The sequence below is a fragment of the Acyrthosiphon pisum genome, chromosome A1 (genome assembly GCF_005508785.2).
Source record: "Acyrthosiphon pisum isolate AL4f chromosome A1, pea_aphid_22Mar2018_4r6ur, whole genome shotgun sequence".
In the NCBI taxonomy this organism is placed as follows: domain Eukaryota; kingdom Metazoa; phylum Arthropoda; class Insecta; order Hemiptera; family Aphididae; genus Acyrthosiphon; species Acyrthosiphon pisum.
This window is the reverse complement of record NC_042494.1, coordinates 3443337-3464191: the sequence shown is the minus strand read 5'-3', so window position 1 is coordinate 3464191 and position 20855 is coordinate 3443337. Positions and strand designations below refer to the sequence as shown.

Below are 20855 nucleotides of genomic sequence, written 5' to 3'. Positions count from 1 at the left end.
AAAAGGTGTCAGAATCGAACGCATCTTTCTATTTATACGTAGCACTTTCGATTGCCCCTTATATTTCGTATTCTGCGATCGTTGTTTCCGTCCTCCGCCGCTCAACACTTGTTCAATTCCAATCAAACTCGCAATGATATTTTGTGCGTGCGGTCTCGGCACGTTTTCCCACCCCCGCCCACCCCCCCCCCCCAAAAAAAAATCCCACCACCCGTTCCCTGCACTCTCTCGGGGCCAATATCGTCTCGTCCGTCCGTTTATACGGGACACGGCGGCTGGACAAGTGAGCCTAGGAAATCCCTCGCTTCGCAGACCATCCTCGGTAGATTTCTCAAAGGCCAGAGTTATAGCCAGCACGTCTTGTATATATCACTCAAATAAATTAAACGCTTTCTCGAGGGGAGATGTGATCCCGTTGGTGAGATTGCTATTTTTTTTCCACGATCTTTATTATTATATATGGTCACCCAACACTCCGTATGGACAATATTATGACAGTGTGCTGCAGATTCTCAAGAGACGACAATAAACTTCATGCAAAACCTCGAGATACTTGTTTTGATTAGTAGCGGTAATATATTACATAAACCATTAGTAATTTATTATATTCTATTATTATACTATGGTATTTTTTTCTTCTATAACACAATATGCATTATATAGTATACAAATAGTGTTGGTATACACGTATAAAAATATATATTTCAAATAGTTAATTGTATTTATAAAATAATGACTTATTTATTATTATATACTTAGCTACCATTAAAAATTATAATTATAAGTTTATATACCTTTTAAACTCATAAATGTAACATTTCTAGCTGAAATATAGGTATCATATCCTAACTGAACTATTGCCTATTGTGTACAAACATAACAAATCTTAAATATTGAAAAGTAATAGTTATTTGTTCGAAATGTATTTCTAAATTTTTGTCAGTAACAAAAAGGTTAGGTCTATGATTTTTTTTTTTTTTTTTTAATATGCTATGATTTTACAATTTTGGAATATTAAATTTAGGTATTTATCAGCGAGACTGATAGATGGGTTATTTGTAGGTAAATCTGTTATTTTATTTACATAATATAATATAATGTCATACATAACTAGTACATGATATCGTGAAAATGTGAAATACATTTCCATATACTTATTATAAAATATATACTCATTCTTACGCCATGATAATTTCACACTAAAAATCAAGATTGACTTATTGTTAATAGAAAACACCAAGTGAATAAAAACTTGTTATGTGAAATACCTATACTAATATTATGCTCGAATTTACAGCTCAACCCATGATTAGTACTTTAGTAAGTAGGTACACGTAAATGTATGTTAAATAAACGTAACATACATTTTTCTTACCCTGCAGCAATATATTGAGATTAAAAATTGAAAATTCACGAACGTTACGTAACAGTTCATTTGTTTCTTCAATTTATATTATGCGGTTTCTTAAAAATGCATGTATCAATATTCTGTTTCAAATCATTTAAATGAACTGGACAAAGTTAAAATTGTTTAGGTATTATAATTATTATAAAAATTACATATTTATGGTAAGCCGTAAGAAAATATTATGTTTTCTTGATATCCTTCACAAATTAATTTCACAAAGTTTTTTTGGATTTTAGAATAAAATACTTTATACACTAAGAATGCATAGCATTGGAGAAAGTATTTTAAATTATTTTTAATATCGACAAGTAGACTACTGAAAACTAGTAAATCCAGTACACGTCCTATCTACATATTATAGAGAGTTTATTGAATATTTGAACTGATGGCATAATATATCTCATCTTTAAATCTAGATGTAAGTATAGTCAAAAAATATTTTAATAATAAGTATTATGTGATAACTTCAATATCAATTTCTATGATTTTAGAAAGTAAAATTATATTATTTATTTATGTTTTTATCATGTCCCAGGGAAAAATTTCATTTTGTAAGAAAAATAATTCGATCTTTAAATTAGGCATCAGAAATATATATTTTTATTTTTTACATAACTATATACACTGCTTTATAATTATTATACATAGGTATAGATTACTTTTATTACTATAATTTAATTAAAAATTGAACAAAAACGTAAAACGTTATTCCAAAAAAAAACCTTATCTACATTAAGGTTATTATCTTAACCAATAGAAAATTAAAAATCTAAATTAAATTTTAGAAGTCAAAGTAAAATAATAAGAAAGTAACAATTTGAATTCATTAAAAATATTATCAAAATGTTTTAAATATTTTAAATATTAAAAAGATCTTAATCGTGAATGTCAAATACATTTCTTAGTTTGTAAAAACTAATAAGAAACACAAACAGAATTAACTATTAAAATGCTATTGGCATGTTGAATGTAGACAGGCAAGTAATTTCGTGAATTTTTCACTAGGTAAAACAACAATAAAAATAATTATAATCATATTTTCGTTAATCTATAATTTTGAAAATGTTGCAATAAATAAAAGTCTTTATCAAGAGATCAACTATATAATAGTTATTTTGATTTAAAAATTGTAAACTCTAGAAAATCTCATATAAATTTATTATAATCGTAGGAGACATGTTTGATTTATTTTTGTACAAGATAACAAATTACTGGGTAGGTACTAAGCAATGTAGGTCTTGATATACTGATAGGTTATAACTAAATAACATTTATAGTAGGTATATAAGTTGGGCACCAAACTTTGTAATAATTTATAATTTATTTTTCTGATCATGCTTAAACATATATTAATTATATACATCTATAATTTGTGTCTATTCAAAACATTGTTATTCTAGTCTCCTGTACAATACATTCAAAGTGTACCTATTGATTATTCTTTAACACACAAATAAATATCGTAGAATGCAAATTAACAGAGAATCAAAGCACAATAAATTGTCCACAAAATATTTTAAAACCTGTGTTACAAATACATCCAAACTTATTAAATAGTATTAAATACCCGAAATGTGTTACTAATACAGTTATTTCCATATATCATAATTTTTTTTTTTTTTATTATTTATTTGAAGTAATCTACAATCTATACATTTCTTAGTATAATAAGTAGGTTTGATAGGTGACAAGTAAGAGTGATGTGAATAATAAGATTAGGGAAGATACCCAGTGGTAACACCCTGTGACATGAAAATATCATAATTAGGTACCTAATAACTTTTTAGGATATTTATTCTATAAGTTTTGAATATTATATTATCAATGTATTGAAAACTAGGCATAGTTATTATTCTATAATACATACATTACTATTAAGTATTAATAAGTAACTAAAAAATAATCATGAATACAAACTTATATTTATAGGTACCTACAATTTTTATTGTAACACGAAATATTTTTCTTGAAATTTAAAAACATTAATAATGGTTAGAAAATCCAATACCAGCGTTGCAATATTTTTTCTTAAGAACATCTCTGACCTACGAATACCTCAAGTCTGCAGATAGACTTACAGAAGTATTATATATATGGACATGAGATTAAACTCGAGTGAGATAAATATGTTACATAAACGTAACGAGTAATTCCCTCGAGAATAGGTGTAATAGGGAAAAATCTATCTTAAAGGCCCAGAGTGATATAATTCTTAATACATAATGGTATAATTTTCAGTCATTATTCATAACAATAACACGCAACCTATAAGTTATGTCACTGTGAAGTGTGAGTATACCTACGGTTTATTCCGGCCTAATTCCTTGTTTAAAATACATTTTTGTATGGTCCATCTTAGATTTTAGTAACGTAAATATATATGTAAAATATTTTACAATTTAAATTGGTTATTTTAATTCAATGTTAACTCGATCACTAATCATTACTCCCCGCCCCCTCCCAAAAAAAGGGATGATGCTAATTCTGAAACAATACTCTTTTTTCAGGACGGCTTAAGAAATAATTACACGTAAATGTAATGAATTAAATCGATAAACTGTTCCTACCATAATTCCTAGTAATATAGTTAACGAAAAAATAACGAAGTTTGTTTTTTTTTATGAGTGCAAGGCAGTTACACTTCTAGTACAATGCGTTTAAGATAATTATCAAAATCCTATGGTTTCTTACAATGAGTAGGTACTTTTTTAGTTTCGAAGAACTAATGAAACATAACGCAAAAATTGAAAAATGTCGTGATATCAAATGTAATTAATTATCGCCAAAAATAAAATATTTCCAAAATAAGCTAATAAATTAAAAAAATACAACACAACTATGATTTTGGACGGAATGAAAAGACACGTTCGCATTATTTTCAATTGTGAATCAGTTCAAAAAATGAAAATGAAAATATTTATAAAGTTGCTAGTACTTGCTACGTTTCAAAGTTTTTGTAGGTAGGTACACTGAATCTCAACATGAAAAATGTATTTTGTTTTCAATAATTTCATCATTATTTACTTGTTTACATATTCCAAAACAAATGTACTCAACCATATCTCTCAATATGAGAAAGAACTCTGGGGATTGTTGAAGTTCTCTCTGCCCAAACGAAACGAGTGGAAAAATCACGTTTACCTCGGAGGCATAATATGACTATATGGGTGTGTGTATACACATGTCCTTGCCGAAAGTCACAAGGGGAAAGCATCCATAAATCTAGATGACATTTCGTTCGCATTTTTGTTTTGAGAAAACTGGGGGAGTAAGCAAAATATAAAACCACTCTTTTTTTCTTTTTTTTAAGTTCCACATTGTTTTTAAAATGAAAGTCTTAAGCATTTCTCAATTCAAATATCCAATGAACAAGAATAACGATATCATAAGAGGAAATTAATTCCAGTCATGACTTTAATTATATCTTACATTGGTGAAAAGATATTTATATATTATTGTTTTTAAATTTCAAATGAAAATGTTAATAACTATTTCGATGAACGTTATGATTAAACACAATATTCCAATAATTAAACTTATTTTTAAGAAAACAAATTATTCAGGTCAGATAAGATAAAATTAAAAAATGATAGTGAAAACAGCCATTCTTACAAGTTTAAACATTATAGTTTGGCCCACTTGAAACGAGTGTGATAGACAAGTATTTTAAAATTTAAATGTTAAATTCTTACAATATAATTAAAAATAGAGTAAAAAAGTATTTTATTCGACAACCACACAAATAACAACAAAATTAATATTTTGATTTTAGTTAATTGAGTAATACGTTATAAACGTTTAGCATTCATTAATTATCTAAATAGTACAATTATCATAAAACTTTAATATTCGTTAAACTCGGCGGAGATGTTTTTTACAAAAATAAAACTGTAAAATATCATACGGGACACAAAAACTGGGTATTGATCATTATTACAGGATATTTTTGATATTTTGTATTAGCAATGATAAGACAACATCAAATTCAAAAATTGATTTTTAGAAACTGGACTAAAACTCTTGTTTGATTACATAATTTCTTCAACGCTTTTCTGTATATTTTTCTTATGCGTAGAAAAATATAAAGAAAATTGAAAAATAACTTTTTAAAACTACCGGCCACTTTATTCGATTTCCAAACGATAGATATAATTATAGAAATATATATTTGAAACATTGGGAATACTCCTTCAGCAAGCGATATGTGTGTTTGAAAAAATAATAAAATATAAGATGAAAATGAGAACATAATTTTAATCGATCAAACCTGACTCAGAATCAGAATTTAAAAATGTTTTGAGTATATAAGAGAAATCAGCTAGGTGCTAAAGGTCATATAATCTATTGTTTCCATAAAAGAATATAATATCTAGAATATATTATTCTTATCTCATCCATAGGCTTCTCCTAAGCTTTCTCATTGGTAAATTATATAAGTTATTGCACAGTAATACTATTTGGGAATAAGTAATAATGAAAATTAAGCTTTATTATTCTCGTGCCTAATTGAACGTAATTCATAGGATTAACAAAGTAATACGTTACTTCCAAATTGAACGACCTATATAGGTATTTATTATTATAAATACCAAAATAAAAAAGTGAAAGGTGAAAAGCTGTTCAAATTCATTTTAAACTAAATGCATTCATAGATAATACACAAAAATGTCTTCACCAATCTATTGTTGTTGTTATTGTGGAAGCGTAGAAGTCTAGATATAATGTACACTTCCCCGAGGCCATCAGACCTTTTATGGGCGAGTCACCAGAATATTATCGTTGAAATTGCACAGACACTGCGCAGTTCTGACATAACCTTCACCGTTGATGTCTATCTTGATTCTGGCTCTTTTTTAAGCGTATATGATAATCATATGGTATAATATCATGTCTGTATTCCCATTTAGATTATTGTGAAACAAGTGTTTTAAAGAGTATTTATTCACTCTCCTCTAATGTCTTTTAATCGATAAGCTTTTAAATTGTCTGAACGAAAATATTAACCATAATGAATATTCACTTATTTTACAATATCCGATATTATATTTTTTTTTTAAGGTGAACCATTTAAGTAGGTACCAATTATTTATTAGTATTATGTCTAATTTATGAATAATACAATTCAACATCAAAAGGTATCTGTTAATTTTTTCCATGAGGAAGACGGAATAATGATATACAGTAGGTAGTCAACAACTATACCTAATTTGACCTTAATGAAAAACAAAATATCTTTTGGTCACGATTTTCCTGCTCTTTAATAACTATGTTGAAATAAATGTTGACCTTACAAGTATTTGAGATTAGTCACCTTTATAAATTACTATAAGATATAATATGAGTTCCTTAACTACGCCTTGTTATCACGTAAGCGCAAATATAATTTTTCAAATTTTTTTTATTTTAATTAAAATTCTTTTGAGGATAATAAATTACCTACTGATAAATCTATTCTTACTAAAATTAATCTGTGGTTATTTATCATTATAATATATATATTATATATTTTTACCTTAAAAGTTAGTCTAAACTTCTTGGACGAGTATTAATAAAATAAATTTAAATATAACATAGAATATTCTAAACAAAGATGAAAGAAGATCAGAAATTAAATTATAATATGAATTCATATTCGATCACAAAACAATAACTTAATACGAGTAATCAAAATAATATGACTATTACACAGGAAAAAAAACCGATACACTTAACATTATCTAAAAAACAAATAGCGGCACGTCGCACGCATGTATCGATGCAAATACTTTTTACATAGTCTATGAGTATAATGGTACCTATAACCTACTATAGAAATATAGGTGTATATACACTAAGTTTATGTACTTACAGATGTACTTTGTCACAATTTGATGATGTACAAAGAAGAACAGGAAAAAAGCTATTGAGAAGTTTACAGTTTATGTTCAACGCGAATCGTGACTGGAATATTATGAATATTAGCATATAGTCTGACCTAAAACTACTGAACGACAACACACTAATGAAGCCTCGGGACTACGTATCCAAAGCTAACCACACCCGTGGTATACACTAAGTGTTTGAGTGTTTCCCATATGCATCGATCACCAGCACATGAAACAATATTTATAGTCCTATAAAAAGTCGATGATGCTTAAGTATATTATATTTGAGTATACTTAATACACATATAATATATTACATACGTAAATATAATCCATTTAAAGCTTAAATATATAAAATTGTGTATATGACTCTTATGTTATCCCTATATTTTTTATAAGTGTAATTTTAATCACCCTTTGGCGGCTTCTATAGTTACTAAAATAGGTAGGTATTACTACTATGACTTGATACAGTGAATTATGCATTTTTTTAAAAATAATTAAGTGTCATTCATCTAATAATCAATACGTAGCATTTTTTCGATATACTTTGATTTTTTTGTTATAAATCTTAAGGGGCCTAGTCGCGACTTTTCAAATTTTTCGCAATTCTATAAAATTTGAAAATTAAATTTTATATTTTAGTTGTCACCTCAATTATAAGACTTTTCCACTAATCTATTACCCAATACCTATTTAGGGGGGGGGGGGTTGATAGGGTGTATTATATCGACCAAAACACACTTTACAGGAAAAACTCTCACACCTCGTAGATTGGTCCGATTTCCATATTTTTTTTTTTTTGTTAGATAAAAGAATATTTTTTACAGCGCGAATTGGACTTCAATTTTTGATTACGTTGCTAAAAACAAATAATAATACAAAAACTAAAAACTTGTAAAAATTGTCTAAATTCAAACTTGTAATATAGGATTTTGAAAAATAATTTTGAAAATTCAAGTCCAATGCGCCCTGCAATAAGTCTTCCTCTATTTAACAAAAAAAAAAAATTACGGATATCGGAACAATCTACGAGACGTGACAGTTTTTCCTGTAAGGTATGTTTTTGAGCAAAAAAACAGGTCGCGCGCAGGCCCCTTAATATATTGTATTTACACAAAACTTATTAAAAAATCTTTCTACAGCATTTAAGACAACTAGGTGTACCTATCACTATATAGGTATATATTTAATATAAATGTTAGTACAAAATTGAATGGTTTAAAATACTTGGCTAAATATAAAGTAACAAAAATTTTTCATAAAAATGAATTATTCATTAGATACTATTATCTTTAACCAATGTGTACATAATTTAATAGTTAATATTGATTATCATGAAATAAGTTGTAAATTATAAGAATACAACGATCATAACCCATAAGTCATAAATAATGGTTATATATTTCAACAAAATAAGTAATATTTTTCAAAATATATTTACATTTTTATACACCATGGTTAAGTATTATTAGTTCTAAATACCGATAACAAATTTGAAATATATGTGTAAATGTATTTGGTAGTGTATGTTCCCTTCAAATTACCAATGCATAGAACGTCGGCAAGCCAAAAACAAAAATAAAATAAAAAATTACAGTTAGACGTTTGTCGTGGCAGTTATGCATTAGGAATATCAAATGACGTTTTAAGAAATATTTTAATAACTGTATTTTGAAGTCCTTTATTTGTATTTAAAACAAGTAATATAGTAGATATTAATTACAAATGATGGTTCACTGAATTATGAATACTAAAAATAAATTAATGTAAGCTTTTACATAATTATTTTATTTCTATTAAGATTTTTATCTTGAAAATAAAGGGGTGCCTACTGAATGTTGTAAAATGTTTAAATAATGACAACCTATTAAAGTTTTAAAATATTGACAATATATTGATGAGATATAATATATCAGTGATAAAGTTATTCTGTAATACATTCTAAAATGTATAAATACTAATTTATTCAAATATAAATTTGTATGATTCGATGATTGGTAAGTATAATAGTATGTAGCATTATAATCTATATATTATTAATAATAAGTGATACTTTTTAAAATGCTTTGGTAAAACTCTTTTTAAAAACACAATATAGGTACCGTTACAATATTTAGAAATATAATACATATATAATTAAAATATGGGTAGTTTTGAGTGAATAATAATAATATATGAATAAATGAATTATATAACAATAATACACATGCTAGTATTATAACTGGTGGAGTATTATACGAGTGGCGTCTTTGTAGTAGGTAAGCATGATGTGTACATTTTCATCCCATAATTTTTTTTCTCAATAGCAGGTACTTACTTAATACTTACATTAAAACAAGGAACCTACCTATGTTAAAATACATATCCTATGTAGATAATGTGAAATTACATCATTGAAGTATGGTAAATTTAACTTAATAGCTATTAACAACTGATAAATTAGTAAAATAAAAAATAAAAATATTACTTTATCTAAAATAACTAACATTTAAAACTGTTCGATAACAAACAATTTTTAAAAAAAAACCCTATTGTTAGTAAATACTTTAATGCATGTATCTACGTTTAAACTAATTCCATGACAAATTATAAAATATAATAATTCTTCTACCCCACGTAAATCGCCCATCAACTAATTTTCAATAATTTTATGTCTAACAATGTAAATTAGAAAATAAAAACTTTCACTTCACGCCTAATACATATATAATATTTTTACTTAATCTGTAGACGCCCATTTTTCATATATAATATATATATATGGAGGCTAAGTAATCAATCAAAACTCTTACAATATGACAGACGAAAAATAATCTTTTTATAATTAACAAAATTCTTCAAATATTGTATATAAATTACCACGAGAATGTGATAAATAATATACAAAACATTAATGATTTATTATTATGTTATACCATATGAAATCTATACATTTTTAGCAGTAAATTCGAGTGTTTTATAAAATCAGCTATTAATATTTATTACTCAAACATTTAAAAATATTTTATAACTTTTTTTTAATTTAAATTTTAGTTGTAATAGTAAACGCAATTTTAATAAAATTATGTGAATAATAGTATCTAAGCAAATAGAACATAGCATACAGAACTTATATAAGACAATTAAATGGGTAGCTTATAACCTTTGTCATGAAAGTAATATGCATCTTTGTATCTATAGATATTATAAATTATAAAGTATTCATTATGGAAAAAAATTAAAATTTACATTATCAAAATGTACATAGGAGTAGGTACCTTCTTATTTAACTTTTCAAAATTTCAAATGATCTAGTTAAAATAAAATCGTTTTAGTGGGCTAAACTTTGAGTTTTTAAGTACTTTGTAAACATTTCACAAACATCATTAGAAACCATAAGTTTAAAAGCGATTTTCTGGAGTTATTAAACAGGAATTAATGTTTTTGACACATAAACTAGAACCAACTACCTATATGATTAAAATGTACTTTAATTTAAGGTCTTAAATATTTAAGCTTATAATCAGTATATTATGGTTTGCTGTAAAATCTGTTTGTTCCTACTTCTAATATCTACATTATGATTTATTATAACGGTTTAGATAACAATTTGTAAAAGTATTATAAACTATTTCTTTTAACGATTATTTACAATTCCAAATTATATAAATAATGATATATGTCTTTATAGTGTACATATACAAATTTATATATATATATATATATAATATTAGTAATATATATATATATCACTAATATTTGAGTAAGCTAATGTAGAAAAAAAACAAATTATATAATTGACTAAAAGGTAATTTTCAGGTACATTTACGATTTACCAATAGAGGTATTTATCGACTATAATTATTGCAATAATATGAATTTTCATCTGACGTAAAGATTTATTTAAGTATCATAAACCATAAATATTATTAATGTTAAAACTTAGACCTAAATGAGTAAAAAAATATTATTAAAAAAATTGTACGACTGTAAAAATGATCCTGAAGTGTATCTATTTACCGATAATACCTATAACCAAACTACATGTGTTTAATAAAAACAAAACGAAATTGTATTTTAAACGTCCATCTATATTTTCAATCAAAAATATTTTCGTCTTACCATATAAAACTAATATTTATGTAAATTTTTTAGAAATAGGACCCTATATGATGATTACTGATTAAATATTAATTTTGAAATCTGTCAATAAAAATTGCATACCTACTCATCATCATATTATTGTGTAATATTCCTATTCAGATACTTTTTGGGCATTTTCTAACTAATAAGCTACCTATCGATTTGACATACTGCATAAATTTAATTTCCACAAAATCATTAAGAACAGACGTTATATCCTAATAATATCACCGATGGTAATATCATATATGCGTGTCCTGAATTATATACTGAAAAAACAGAAACTAGACAATACGGTCATACGACGACACACGATAGTACATGATGTAACGTAAATAAACTAACCGTTAAATTCTGACAAGTTATGTATTATGCTAGACACTGGTGGTTTAATGGTGCATTAGAATGCATAAGACATTGTGGGACTTGGACGTAGGTAAAATCTTCAATTAACTATAACGGTGTTTGATAACAACAATAGAGTCTCTATAGGTAGGTCGATTATTGGCTACGTTATCTTTTATAAGATTGCTAAATGTGCATATAGGTACCTATATATAATAATATTGTGTTACTCATATGATTCTCAGCCAAACATTTATATCTATAGACTATAGTATTATATTCTACAGACAACAATTTGTATTCATAAATCTTTCTTTCAAGTATAAGACGTCATCCTCACTATATATTATAGTTACCTAGTTTAATGCAATGACAATTGTTTTCGTTTTGAATTAAATATAGATACTTTAATTTGTTACCATGATTTAGCATTACAATACTCTCGAATATTTTCTTATTTATATAAAAAAAAAAAGCTGAACATTTCATTATAATATAAGAATAAGATAAATTATTATTGATTAATAAGCAATTGGTGAGTGAATTTTATATTTAATCCCATTAAAGTTAACGGGTGTATATTTTATATACTTTGTAATGTATTTCCATATTTGAGTTTCTTCTACAGCATGTAATAAGTGAAATATGTACACAAAAAGGAATTTTAATTAAAATATCATGTTTTGGGATATTTTGTCTCGTTACGAATTCATTCGTCAGAAATTAAATTTATTTTATGAATATTTAGATAGTTACGTACCTATATAAAAATATAAAGTAGACAGGTGTATAAATTACTGCTTAATTCTTTGTGTCAACATTTTTATTTTTATTATATTTAAAACATGTAATTTTGAATGTATGTTTGAAAACGAAAAAGATTTTCTGATTAAAAACTTGAATTAAAGACTTCACATCAAAATAACACATCAAACCGTTGACAGAATTAATAAGTTGCGTATTTTTTTTGATACATTATTGCCTTGACCATCGTCCATCAAAATGCAAACTGACCTATTGAATATGTCATTAAATTGAGAAACCCACAATTATTAATACAATTGGAATTTTCATATGAATATATTTCTATATGCGTTTAAATTTAAAACGAATTTTAATTATTGATTGAATATTGTTAATACTTAATATTATCATTAATGACGATTTATATTAAATAAACAAAAATAAAAATCATCGGCAGGTATAGGTATATGAAATATATTTACGTATAATACTCAAATGAACTTAATATTTAAGAGGACGTGATTCCTTGGCATGTGTTGTCTCCGTCTTATACAAGTGCGTAACATTGCAAATTTTACGGTCAGCAGAACACGTGTAGCTCCGTTAGTTTAAAAATTAGAGTGAATTGAACTCTTATAAAATCTAAAAGTATGATTATTATATCTAGGCAACCTCATGGGCTTTTTATTATATTTTAATTTTAAAGCGAGTTAAAATTATTTTAAAATTGTAAATTGTCTGTACAGCTTAAAATACTCATAACTCATTACTTTTATAAGAGGTCAATTCATTCTAATTTTTAAATTAACGGAGCGAACACGTGTTATTCTGAGTATAATTTGTTCTATGTTACTAACTTATTAGACAGAAGCAACAAATGTGGATATCACGTTCTCTTAACTAACTCTTCTACTTTAAACTTATTATCATTTTCTAAATAAGATGATATTTAAAAAAAAAAAAAAAAAATGTTTATAATATTGAATACAACTCTAAAGAGCCAATGCATATTACCCTATTTTCTTTTATAATGATTAAATTAATTCAATTTAAAATCCAAGCAGGTTCTTAAATATTTATTTAATTATTTATATATAATCATATCTTATCAAAAATGCATATTGCATACACTATAATAATCGTAATAGAAAATTTTAAATAATGTGATAGAGGAGCGCCTAGAGGGATTTATCAATTATTGAATATTTTTTTTGACGCCAGTTTGAGAACCGGTAACGATAGTAACATTAATAGGTATATGTTTTGGTACCAATAACAGCCCCGGAAAGTGAGATTATGTCCATTCCAAGGACCTCCTCGGGCTCTCTAAATATAACTCACTAAAGCTTATAATTATTACATTGGATACCTATAATACGTATACCTTAATAACCCGGTGGAAGTGTATCTGTAGTAATATAATAGTAATAACGAATTATTAAAAAGAAAATAGGTAAGAGAAAGAGAGTGAGAGAAAGAGGGGGCGAGAGAGAGAGAGAGAGAGAGAGAAGGCAAACGGTTCCATACGCAGCCGCCCCAGCAGGTAACATTCTTGAATAATAATTTTTTTACCAGCGTTTAGCTCGAATGGAATCTGCGGCACTCCCAGCCGTCGCCGACCGGACGACCTTCAAGTGTCCGTGCACCAGGTTCACTTGGTGTGGTATTTTGTTTTGTTTTTTTCACGATATATTCGCGTGCGCGTGTACATCGAAGAAAATAGGGTCGTGTTTATATTAATATCGAATACAAGAAAAAAAAATGGTCGTATACACAATGTCCCCGAGTACAATAATACAATAGGGTTTTTAATTGCTAATTGTTCGCGGTTATGCCGAAAATTGTTCAACGTCGTATGTCGATGCCACGTACACCCATAGTACAATAATCACATGTAATAACCAGAGCAATATGAGTAGAACCAATACCGATGACCATGACAATAGATAGGTATTATATTCACGTATTTGTCATGCTAAACCCTATTATTACCGGCAACGAAAGTCCTGTTCAATGACTTATAAGACACGTAAAAAAAAAACAAATAAATTTCAAGTAAACACAAGATATATTATTTTTTTCCAAATACCTATTTTACCTAATAAACATAGGAAAACTTAACTATCCTATAGTTATTTTTTACACAAAGAAATTCAGTTATAAAACTATTTTGAAACATGCATCTCAAAAATCCTATAATACATTTTGTTAGAAATTAAAATTAACTAATAAATGAGCTTTTATTTAACATTAAACAATTTAAATATACACATTGTTTAGGTACGCTAATAAGCACCCAATCGTACAACAAAATAGTCCAACAGTCTTATATTTATTCATTTTCTTAAAACACCCACTAGTTCGTAAAAATGAATGATTGAATATTGTTTTTGTAAGATACCTACTGAATCTCATACCATATTACAATATGACGTAGTGTTATTGTCCTTGTTATTGCAGTAATGTACTGTAATTATAATAAGATATGATACGAAATATAAATAAATTATTACTACCAGGAACATATATTGCTATGATCCTTTCTAATTTGAAAAACAGCATGTTTATTTATTAACCTATCTACATTTATTTCAGAAAAACTACTTAATTTTGAACACTCTGGGCTATACATTCTGAAAAAATTAATTTAGTACAATATTATATTTTAATTTAAATTATTAATTCTATAACACAACATACGCTATATAAAAATGTTCAAAAATCATTTTAACTCCATAAATTACTTATACAAAATTTGTTTTAAAATTTATAATGTTAATAATTATAATAATTATATTAATACTAAAAAATAAAAACTAATGTACTTAAGCATATTTTTAAGCACACATAAAACTCTCATAAAAAAATTACCTAATAATATAATATTTAAGTAGTTTATTTTCTTTCACAACAATTCATAACTTGTATGAAAAATATGTTATTATTACAATATTAGTCACAAGACATCACGTTTTAGCATAATACGAAATTCTGTGTCGAATCACTATTATTTGAAGTGACATGCAAATTACTATTATTCAGCTTACTTAGGTATTATACTATAAAATATAAAATAATATATACTATTGTATTTAACTAGGAATTAATTTGATTATTATAAAGTTTATAATACAGGTAATAACTAGGTATCTAATAAATTAACTAACGCGATTGGTCATTGATCAACGACCAAAGATTTGATCATATTGATAACTATTTAAGGATTTTTTTTTTTAACTTGCAATTAAATAGTTGCCGTTAAACTTTTACAGACTATTAAACAGGTAATATATGGTTTTATAGTTTTCTAAAAGTTTTTGCTATAATATTTGTCACAACAAATTAGCAAAACTACCAGAACTTTTAACTTTAAACAGTTTTAAAACTTTTAACTCTCATTGATCTATACCACTTACTATGTTGCTCAATAACTCACTTAATATTATAATTTTTTTAAATAGACCTAATCGAGTAACCAACTGTGAATATATCTTAAACTTAAGAGACATCGTAAATAAGGTATGTCTATTGGTAAGGTACAAACTATATATAGGTATTCCGTATTTTATATACGTTGTAAGACTCTGACTTAAAAAAAAGTAAGGACTAGTTATTAAACGTAAAACTAGATGAAATATTTAGATCTTAGAAAATATGTCAAAGTCAGCACATTCATACGACAAGTAAAATATGACTATAGTTTATATTTTATATTTTATATTGAGATTAATTGCTAATTAGAGTTACCATAAATACAATAAAGGTACCGTGCAGTGTAATAAGCAAATTTAAATAGATAATAAAACATAAAAAATAATATTTTGTATTGAAACATTGTTTTCATCACATTTAATATAATTTTATATTCTTTTATTTCTTAGCATGTAAAAATTAAAAAAAAAAAAATATTTTACCGTTAGTCAATTTGCGGTTAACCACATATTATAGGATCAATAACATCGCATCGCATAAATAATAGCCAATATCATATCAATGAATTTCAATAAACTCTAAAAAAAAAGTTGTTTTAATGTACGATGTCGGATGTATTCTATAAGACAATAAAAACGATTTAATCGTTAATTTATTTGCCAAATAGATCGTTAATACCTATATTGAAATACCTACATTACAACAATTTTACAACTTCAATAGTCCAGAATCCATTCGCTTATACATATGTATTATTATTTTGTAATAACGAAAATATTTAAATGTTTTACTTCAATATTTAAAAAGTAGACTTAAAACAAACGTAAAACGAATGTAATTTATTATAAAAAAAAAATAATCATTTACATTTTAAATATCGTAGTTTTTTACGAAAAATTATAAACGTATTCAAAATGTCTCACTAGATTATCTAATATTATTCAAATTCTCATTTCTTATTATAAGAAACACTTTTATGAGTGCATAGTCATTACAGCATTAATAAATACAACTTGTATTAAAGTAAAGAAAAAACACGTTTTCCAGTCTGGAGATCAACGACTTTGAATAACGTACGTATTTGTTGATACGTAGTAAAACTAGTAACATACCTACGTCCTACACATTTATCACGAAAGTTGGATACTATACTAAGATAGGTACTCGATAACTTCTTCAAAAATCACTATTATGAATTATATCATAATATAATATAACACTGACAGTATAGAAACCTCGATCTTGGTATAATAATTTAAAACACATTTAAATAATATATGTATATTATAGTACGCCAACACAAACACAATATTATTCTTGAAAATAATTACAATATTATATCTATAATTAATAAATCATTATTTATACTCGTAGAAGTTCACCCACTATACAAATAAATTATATTGTTTTATTTTTTGACACTTCTATTAAAAATGTGTATAAATGAAGAAGTTTAAGAACTAGATGTTTTTTAACACAAGATTTATTTTTCAATTAAAATATTATATGTATAACATTATGGTAACATAATATTTTAAATTCTGAGTTTACCAAGATATTTATAAGTTTTTCAGTTAGTTTGTATATGGTAGCGTGAAAGTGTGCTCCAAAAGTTTCGTACAGTAACTTTTTGACTCGAAAACGTCATCCAGTCTATTCTCTATACTTTAAAAAGGTCAGTATTGGGTGTTCAGACCTCAGACTTTCGGTATTCACAGTAGTTTTAAAACGAAAAACTACAGGAAAACTATATAGTGAACTTAATGTATTTGCGTCTTAGCAGTTTTTAATGAAATACACGCAATTTCAATTTTGATTTCAGTTAGACTTTAAATTGTTGTACTTTTACTCAAACATACACATTATTTTTAGAAGTGATTCTTAACTGTTTTCAGATTTATAATAAATATATATCACTACTTTATCTGAGGGCAATAGAAACAGACAAGTTTCAAATAACACAATACCTTTGTATACGTTCGGATATTTATCATCTTTTACTTAAATATATCATACATTTTTTATTGAGAACTTGGTTAAATTGTATTGTTTGTTCATAAATATTATAATGTTAAATCAAATTATTTAGGATTTTTCCTTCGTAAGAACATTTAACTCAAAGGAATACCAATACAAAAAATATTGACCCAGACCTCATAGGAGTATATTATATTTAATATTTCCTACACGGCCACACTAAAATCTAAAACCTAGGCACATCTTATTTTAACACAGCTAATACTTAACTAAAAACAGACATATTTGACTTTTGGTTGAACATTGAAGAGGAAAAAAGATATAGTATAATAATATGCTGTACAGACGTGCAGGTAATATTCATTAGAACGTGTGCATAGTATAATAAACCGCAGCATCACGTTTAAATAAAATTGTGGTGTTTTTAGAGCGTTTTTTTTTTATCGTATAACTCTTTAACAACAAACTTTACAAACACGATAAATTTTAATTTACCATAAAATCTCACGTGACAGCAAATAAGTTTTGTTTACAACTGTCTACTCATTGCGTAACGAAAATATATTGGAGATCGAAAAACGACTATGGACAGTTTAATATCGACATCACTATAACCAATATGGCAAAACAAAATAAACATTAACACAACGAGTGTGGATATACCACTATTATACCAGTGTTGGGCAAGTTATAATTTTAAACTCGATTAAGTTAAATTACTCGTTACAAATATAAATAAAACTTATGACATTATACTTCTTTGAATTAATATAATATGGCATTTAAAACGGTTTCAAAGACACCACGAGTTGAGGGCGGATGGAATGTTAGTATTTGATAGGTACCTAATTCAATAATATTATTATGCATTTTTGCTCACGAAATTATTGTTTTTCCAGAAAATTGACTGCTAAAATTAATATATATTTTATGAATTTTTAATTAAATGGGCTTATATGAATCAATTTACTTATAATTATGTAATAGTTTAACACTTTGACAGTGTTTCAAGTATGATTGATTACGCATTACGTATATATAAGATAGAACACAAAATAGAAATTTAACGACTCCAACTTAAAAAACTACGATCCACAAAAATTATGATAACTATAAAATTGGGTTGGTGCGCTTAACACTAAATAGTAATAACAATAATAATGGCCATCGTTAACTACAACTAAGTCGGTACGTAAAATAATATAATTTAAAAGAGGATAATGATTGATGATTTGTAAAAAGGTTTATATTATATTACGTTAACAATTGTCATAACTCATAATAATACTGTGAATCGGGCTGTTTGTCACATAACTATTTTGATGAGTGGAAATATGAAATGTATGATGGTGATGATATACGTTGCAAAACTAAAAAGGACAGACGACGAGCTAAGGACAATCAATATTATTTCAAAGCATATTATAAGAAGTATAATATCAAATTCTATTCTAGCATTGTCTTAATTTTATTTCTACTATTTATTGCCATATCTTGTATTCGCGGGCCACATAAATTATGAAAACTTCAAAGTAACGCGAAATAAGGTCCACCCGCGTGACACCGTACGTAGGTAAATCATCTGTCTCGAATCAAGTAAACCAAACAACTAGAAAAACAAGAAACAATATTAAGTCTACAATATGCAACGCTACCCTTTACCTTATAGATGCCATCTACGAGTTTGGTGATCTCTTCGGTCTCCATCGTCGTCAGCGCCGTCAGGATATCCAGTCGGACGTACACACGCACACGCGAATACACAGGATACACACAAACAAACACCCGCGCACAGACGCGGAAAAATCAAACGGTAGCGAGTTACTACGAAAGCTCCCGTGGGGTTGCGCTAGCGATTATCAAATCGGTGTAAGGGCGTAGGGCCACTTAGTTCGAAGGGCGAAGAACACTGCAGCTGTCGGCAACGCGCATCGGGGGAGAACGTATAGTCGGGGGGGACGGCGGGTTGACACGCGTGTCGAGCGCGGACTTGCCGGGAAACACACGCGGGCGCGGAAGACGTCCGGCGTGAATAATAACAATATTATACGACACGAGTGCGACGGGTGTTGTAACGTATTAGTATCGCGCGTAGATAATAATATTATTATAACACTATGTGCCAGCGCGACGGTGAACGGCGTGCGCGAACGGTCACGTTGCCACTGACTACAATATTTATACTACGGCAACGACTCGACACCGTAACGGCCGTTCTCCGCCGGATCGGTTACACGCGCGCGCCGGGTCTGCCCGCGAGAACGCGATCGTCGGCCGCCCGCGGTTGGGTAGGGACGCCGCGCCGCGCCGATGTGCCGGTGCCGCCGTTTTCCAGCACGCGCACCGCCTACGCGTGAGGAGCAAAACGACGATGTACAACCACCGCGGGTGTACCGTACCTATACCGTACCGCAAGGTATGCACATCGGCACGTCATCGTCATCGCCGTTGTTGTTGTTGTTGTTGTTGTTGTTGTTATTATAATATTATATACAAGACCCGCCGACGATGCTGCCGCGACGGAGTGCCCATATAATATTATAATGTCTATTCATAAAGACGGTGAACCTATATTTTTTGTACAGGGTGATTCGCCGAGCAAGCTCACCCCAATTTCTTCCGACTTCATAACGAATTAATTCGAATTTTGATTTTCTCTATTTTCAAATGATCGCAATTCTTGAAATGTTTCATACCACTCGGAAGTGCCGATACAAACTTCCCTGTTTTTGAATGGAAATCTCACTGTTTTACTGTATCTATACTTGAAAATTCAAACGAGTATAGTATCTCGATTGTTAAAATGTTTATATACTAAGGATGATATCCTCTAAAAAAGGTTTAACAAATATATAAAATAGATGTACTATTTTATATTATACTTTTTTTTACATAATGTGCATGGGAGATATGTGGGCTATGGGGTTTTGAGAATTTAATAGTCAATTTTAATCCATTAC

The 20855-nt window shown here is 27.6% G+C and overlaps 1 protein-coding gene across 2 annotated transcripts in view; it reads right to left on the bottom strand.

Moving 5' to 3' along the window:
* The window catches only part of LOC100167403 (brain-specific angiogenesis inhibitor 1-associated protein 2-like protein 2), a 121627-nt gene extending 101509 nt beyond the window's left edge, over positions 1 to 20118 (bottom strand). For both annotated transcript variants that reach the window (XR_003838911.1, XM_029486501.1), the window contains exon 1: positions 19558 to 20118. Coding sequence is in view for 1 of the 2 variants with exons in the window: in XM_029486501.1 (XP_029342361.1) it covers positions 19558 to 19602 (45 nt within the window). In the remaining variant the exon portion in view is untranslated. The remainder of the gene's footprint in view (positions 1 to 19557) is intronic.
* Positions 20119 to 20855: the final 737 nt, after the last annotated feature.